The 6,867-nt window shown below is 41.0% G+C and overlaps 1 protein-coding gene across 1 annotated transcript; it reads left to right on the top strand.

Annotated features, from left to right (window-relative positions):
* The first annotated feature begins 1,430 nt into the window (after nucleotides 1-1,430).
* LOC125727325 (uncharacterized) lies at nucleotides 1,431-2,976 on the top strand. Its single transcript, XM_049004025.1, has 2 exons — nucleotides 1,431-2,336; nucleotides 2,726-2,976. Exon 1 carries the CDS (start codon nucleotides 1,658-1,660, stop codon nucleotides 2,327-2,329), a length of 672 nt encoding a protein of 223 aa, XP_048859982.1. The 5' UTR covers nucleotides 1,431-1,657; the 3' UTR covers nucleotides 2,330-2,336; nucleotides 2,726-2,976.
* The last annotated feature ends 3,891 nt before the right edge of the window (nucleotides 2,977-6,867 follow it).

Genomic DNA, 6,867 nt, shown 5'->3' with positions numbered 1-6,867 from the left:
TCAATGCAGGTGAAGGCAGCCCAGAGGGTCCAAGAGGTCAGTGGTCAATTACTGCATAGGGATCAAATCTGCAATCAGAAAATTACTGCATACATGCCTTTATATTACGGTCAAGCGGAGAGTCAGAGCAGTTTCCATAGAAACAACGTAAACAAACTTTACCGTTTGAAGCACAACAAACTCTGAGTGAAAATGGAGCAGAGGTGAGTAGCTTGTTAGCTCTCCAAAATGTCTTTGAATTCTTCAACTGATGTTGTGCTACTTCGATTATTTAGCCTTTTATACTATAATGACATAGTAAATGTCTATAATACAATAAAAAACATTACATATTTTTTTAATATTACATATTTTTTAACGTCATTTAAAGTGCAGTGGTTTTTATTGCTACTGTGGTTGCTAATATTTAAATAATGACAGACTATTTGGTTAGTAAATTCATCTCAAACATGCTAGTTTAGTAGGGCTTCCCAACCTTTCGATGTCCGCGGATCGGTTTCCGTCGTAGAAAAGTGTCACGGATGGGTAAGACGGCGGTATAATTTGGGGGTTCTCACGCCGAGCGGCGGGAGATTGACGGTGTATACGGACATGCGGGGCTAATGGCGTATTTCCGTACATCAATACGGGCAGCTTTCTTTCCAAAACGGCGCGATCCCCTAATAAACGGGACGGCTGGCTCCTCTACCCCCGGTTGTCTGCCGCCCGGTGCAATACTCCGCGCGGACGGTACCGGAACACCGACCGGAAGTTGGGACCCCCTACTGTACAGGGTGGTAGGTAAATTGTAAAAAAAAAATTGGGGCATTACTTTCAGAGTAGGCTAGATGCTTCTAAGTTTATCATTACATCTATTTACATTGTTACACAGGATTAACACTTTCAAATATTCTTAGCTTGGTTAGTGTTAACTCAGTTCTTGGTAGTATTCATCTGGGTATTCATTTGATGTGGAGCACAGTTGTTTCGTATTTGATTCTAGTTATAATTTGGTGACATTACTGTTTAATATGCTATTGCACTTACAGTATCGTGCATTTTACAGTAGATTGTTTTTGCAATCTTGCTCGCTGTTTCTTTTATTCTTTCTTTTTTATATATGTGAACCCTGTAATTATTTATTATAATAATTATAACAATTGTATTTTCTGTATGGTTGAAGAATTTCCAGCTCTTTATTTATTTTATTATCTCTGTTAAGTGCTGGTTAATCTCTCATTTATTCCCCAGAGAGCGAATTGAGAGAGCTGAACGATGGACCAACACCCAACACTGGGAAGCCTGGAACCTGTGGGATGAAGTGATCAACTGGGGAGAAGGTGTGGAGGAGTTCTCACCAGTGACACTCCCCACTGTCCAGGCTGGGGGGGTTAAGGGGGGATTGGGGGGGTCTACTGATTTGGGTAAGGGAGGGGAGAGTGTGGGAAAGGATGGACTGCTAGCCAGCACTAGTATTTCATCTCAAAGTCTTCAGAGTAATTACGGCCTTTCATCTGAAGACTGGGAAATTTATAAAACTTGCTACCTTAACAAAAAAAAGAAAGTCAGGAAGGACCGGACAAGCCGGAGGGAGGGTGAGGTAAGGGGGCAGAGTAGTGAGGAATATGTGGAGGTACCAGAGTGGGGAACATTTGAGGGGAAGGCCTCCAGGGTTGTGATGGAGGGGACAGAGGCTGGTGTTAGTATGATGGATATGCTAAATGGAGGTGAGGAGAATGTATGTGAGGTGGGAGTGAATGTGGAGGAGGTTAAGGGAGGAGGAGGGAAAAGTACAGGGAATGCTGTGGAATATGTGGTGTCACAAGTAGGCAGAACTTGGCTAGAACCCATCCAGGAGGAAGACCTTGAGGAAGATGAAGAAAGAGATGAGGAGCTTCAGGAAGCAGAAGACACTGATGCTGCCACAGTGGACAGTTGGCAGTGCATGGCGGCATATGTAGCCAGAATATGGCTGCAGACTTTACAGGAAGATGGACCTGAGGAAAATGAAGAAGCTGATGTGGTATTCCAGCAGGCAGAAGATGCTGATGCTACCACACTGGTCAGGTTTCAGTGTATGGTGGCATCTGAAGACAGATCACAGCTACTGACTATACCAGAAGAAGGACCTGAGGAAGAGGACGAGACTGAAGTGATGAAGACAGATAAAACAAAAGAAGATGCTGATGCTGCCGAGAAGATCTACAGTGAAGAAGAAGTATCATTCCATGTGAATGCCGAAGATCTTTCTGAAGATGATACTGAGAAGAGCCACAAGAAGAAGAAGAAGATGAAGTGGTGCTTCTTCTGCTGTCCCCTGCCTTTCAGAAGAAGTAGCAAGAGGCAGTAATTATAAGGTTGTGAATTCAGGTTTACAAATGACTTAAAGCAGTAATATAACTGCATTATTGACACCTTCACAATGCACTGTAATGCATCCATAAATATATTATAGACATGGGTATAAATATTGAAGAAAAAAAAGCATAACACATTATAGCCATGTTTATTATGGATTAATGGCCGATATAATGTATTATGAAGATATTTATTGTGTATATATAGATCAGAGCATTCATAATGCATTATCAAGATAGCTATAATGTGTTATGCCTTTGTATAAGTATTTACAGCCGTGTTTTTAATACTTTTATAAATGATTTATAAGGCATTAATTGGGTATTTATTTATTTATTTATTAGTTATATGACTGCTTTAAGTAAAGTGTTTATTTTCTTTTTCTTAGAATACCCGTGTTAGAGCCCTGCATTGGGACTGGGATCCCGCGGGACCCAACGGAAAGAGATACTGTTTAAGTGTTAATGTAGATATAAGATACGACAGGATAAGATATGCTAAGTTAAAATATAAGATAGGCTAAGACGAAATATATTAATATAAGCTAAGTTGAAATATAATAAGATAAGATAGGTTAAGTTATATGATAAGATAGGCTAAGTTAAAATATAATAAGATAGGTTAAGTTAAGATATGACAAGATAGCCTATCATATTTTATCTTAGCCTATCTTATCATATGTTAACTTAGCCTATCATATTTTATCTTAGCCTAAGTTAACATATGATAAGATAGGCTATTTTAAGATAAGAGATTTGCAATAAAACATATTTACTTTTCAAACTGTGTCTTTGTCATCTTTTCAGTGTTGTGTCTGTCTTTGTTTGATAATTTTGAATCGTTAATTTATATCTGAGACTCTCCTAAATGTCAATAAGTAGAGACGGAGGAATGGGAGGAAGGTACGGTTAAGTATAAATGATAAAGTATCAAAATCACAGTGCTACCTTATTTTGACGCAGAGAAAGTAATTTCAGTGTTACTACCACATATGAGTTAATGGCTGCAAATGTTGGTGTTACAAGTGCCGGTAAATAACGCGGCGTAAGTTTAACTCCGGTGTGTTTCTGAAAAACGCACCGCCTTCTGCCTGCTGTCATTCGGCGAACGTGTAGGAGGCTATTCTGGTAAGTAACAGGTAAAGTTATCATTTAACGTAATGCTAACGTGCATTACCTGTTAGTAAGTGTTTTACTATATCACACACCTTACGTCCTTTATAGTTGTAGTCCGGTGCACTCTGTATCCATGCTAACTAGCTAGCTAATGTTAACATGACGCAGTACAGTCTTCCAGCTTGGGGATTCCCACCCCTGTCCGCGGCCAGTATTCCACAGGGGGTTTGCGGAGGTGTTGGTTGCAAATGCAAACGATCCCTTCATGTTCATGTGTTGTGTTCTAATGTGTAAATAAAAGATAACTATCAAATTCAATGTTTATGTCCTATTATACTAGATAAGACTGTAAAATAGTTTGCCCTGCATATGGATGCCATGCAGTCAGAGTATGATCAAGACAGGGTGTGAGTGTGGAAAAAAGACAAATGTAACAGTATTTGAGGGAAGAGTGTGAAGGAGGGAAATGTAGGGAGAAGGAGGTTCCTCGGAGCTCCGAGATGTGTTTGGCTGTAATAAATCTGGAATATAGCTATATGACATAGTTTTTGATAACACCAGCATTTATTTTTTAGGTTTGTCGAGCTCCGTCAAAACAATTAGAACGAGTCCATTATGTAACTGGAACCCCTCTCACATGTAAACACAGTGACACGCTACAGCGTTGGTTTGTTGTCTGAGGCTATGATACTGACCACAAACACATTCTCAAATTTCACTGCACCAATCATAGCATACGCAGGCAGAAAAATTATAGCAAAAAACATTCAACATTAGAGTCTAAAACCGTCTGTAATGTCTGTGTTTATCCAGTGGACCATAAATTAAAATAAGCTTTCCTATTTCAGTTTCTTTCAGATGTTATAAAGTAGTAAATAAAGAATCATATTAATTAAACCATGTATTACTGACTATCAGACAACTTCAACAAGTTACCAAATGGATGCAAAATCAAAGATATTCATTTGCGCCTGGCACTAACCATGTATTCCTTCACAGTACTAAGCCATAGAAAGGGCCCCAATGAAACCCCTGCATTCCTGCATCGCAGATACTCTAATCTCAGCATTTATAAGATTATATTTGTACTACCTGCCAATTTTTATATTAGGTGAGACTAAAAATTGAGAAATATCTATATGCAGAAGTAGTTTTTCCTGATAAGAAGGATAATATCAAGACTGTCAGCATTTACAAATCGAATTATGACATATCTGAGTAGCCCAGACTGTCCGGAAAACAAAGCCGTACAGCATATGTGGCTGACTAATGTACATACAGTGTAATAAGCTGATAATCAAATGGATAGAAAAACGCTCAATAATGGACAGGATTCAAAGTGTAAATTAGGTGCATCATGTGGAAGAGAAGTTAGGTGGCGTTGGGGTGCATTGTGAGTTTCATCTGGTAGCTAGAAGGGAACAAACAGGGCTTGGGGGGGGGGGACTTCTCCGGGGGCTACATCGCTCTACCTTTTTTTAAAATTATTTATTAAAAAAAAAAATAAAATCTTTTCTTCTTACACTATAATGGCAGGTTTAGGACTAATACAGTACAGTCATAACCAGTGTCAGGGATTCTATGCATTGCTACACAGAGACAAGTGCAGATATTGAGCCCAAGGCTAAAATTGTGGTTTACTTACGAGTGCACTTTGCTGGGCAGTGGGGGTGTTTGTCCTTCTCTGCTCACATTTTCCCCTCTTATCCTGTCTTCTCCTCCGCAGCCCTTCCTCCTTCTCTCTGTTGCTCCTATATTCCCTCCCCTCCAGTCATCTATGTTCTCCTTCCTCTGCGGTCTCTCCTCTTCTCCCATTCTTCAGTTATACTGTCTTCTCTGCTCTCCCTGTATCCCTCCTGTCTTCTGGTCCTGTCGTCTTTTCTCCAGTCATCCCCTGCTTCTCAGTCATCTCTGCATCTTTTCTCTCATTTGTTTGCTTATTCTTTGATTGTTTGTGTTATTCGTTAACCCACCACCCCATGCTGGATGAGTCTTGATGTTTTTTGAAGTTTTTTTAAAGTTAGGCTTCTTCCTTTGTTTTTGTGCCATATCTTCTGCCCTCTTCTGGTTGCGGAAGTGCATGACACGGGTGGAAAATAGGGTTTATTACAACACACACATCAAAACCAAAAGGATCAGGATGGATCTAAAATAAACAGCAAATGACCAGGAATGAACTAAATGATGGAATAAACACAACTGGAGAACTATATACATACATACAGCATACAGCTATAATGAACCATGAAACAACAGAAGCAGAACAGGCACTTAAATACACAGCTAACAAGACACAATGCAGGACAGTGAGAATCATAACCAATAACAAAGACTGAGGGCAACCCAGGAACAGGTGTTACAGTTAAACAGCACTGGTGAAATCAAAGTGACCTTTCAGCCACATGGTCAGCTCTGCATCGCCCTCTGCTGTTTGCATTAGAAGCTGCTTGAAATTCCCACTCTCCTTACCAACACCTCGAAAAGCCAGGCCTTGCCGTGCCAAGTACTTAACTTCAGAAGATTTTTCCTCACTTGCTGCTGCTCTTTCCAGCTCATCTGAAGGTTGAATATTAACAGGATTGATCTTCTGAATCCATGTCATCAGTGCTAATCTGTGGCACTGCCTGCCTTTATGTGCACTGAATTTCCCCAGTGCCTTTTCCAGTTTCACATGCCAGTCTTCACAAGAGCTGAATGTGTCTCTCATGCCAGTTTAGACATTTGTGTTACAAATTATTTTGCACAGTAAAAACAAAGAACCCCCCTTAAGACGAGGGGGGGCTGTAATGGAGTCCAGTGTGATCTTTAAACCATTTCTCCTGAAAGCAGGGTCTCCTGTTTGATAGACGTGACATTTACATTTGGCTGATTTGGTGAAGGTCCAAGCTCCTCCCCCCTCCTCCCTAATACACCTTCATCTTCACCTGCCTGTCTGCTCTCTCTCTCTCTCTCTCTCTCTCTCTCTCTCTCTCTCTGCCATTGACTCACACTCAGTCTCCCTGATTAAATGCTGTATCTGAAATACACACCACAGGCCAAACTAAGAAGCATATTAAACTAACATCAGGATCAGGCTGCTGTGACGTCATTATTCACTCTTAACCATCAATATTTGCTCCTTTTCTCACTCCCCTCCATGTCGCCTGCATTCTCTGCCGTCAGCAGCCTCTTGCTGTCTCTCCCACTGTTGCCTCACACCTCTGGGACCCGGGTTCGAGTCTCCGCCTGGGTCACATGTGTGTGGCGTTTGCATGTTCTCCCCATGTTGTCGTGAGGTTTCCTCCGGGTACTCTGGTATCCCCCCACAGTCCAAAAACATGCTGAGGCTAACTGGAGTTGCTAAATTGCCCGTAGGTGTGCGTGTGAGAGTGAATGGTGTATGAGTGTGCCCTGCGATGGGCTGGCCCCCCATCCT

Source organism: Brienomyrus brachyistius, unplaced genomic scaffold, assembly GCF_023856365.1.
Source record: "Brienomyrus brachyistius isolate T26 unplaced genomic scaffold, BBRACH_0.4 scaffold93, whole genome shotgun sequence".
In the NCBI taxonomy this organism is placed as follows: Eukaryota; Metazoa; Chordata; class Actinopteri; order Osteoglossiformes; family Mormyridae; genus Brienomyrus; species Brienomyrus brachyistius.
This window is presented reverse-complemented; position numbering and strand designations above follow the sequence as displayed.

Excerpts from the sequence above, each read along its gene's own strand:
- LOC125727325 (XM_049004025.1), top strand. The coding sequence starts at position 1,658 with ATGGAGGGGACAGAGGCTGGTGTTAGTATGATGGATATGCTAAATGGA.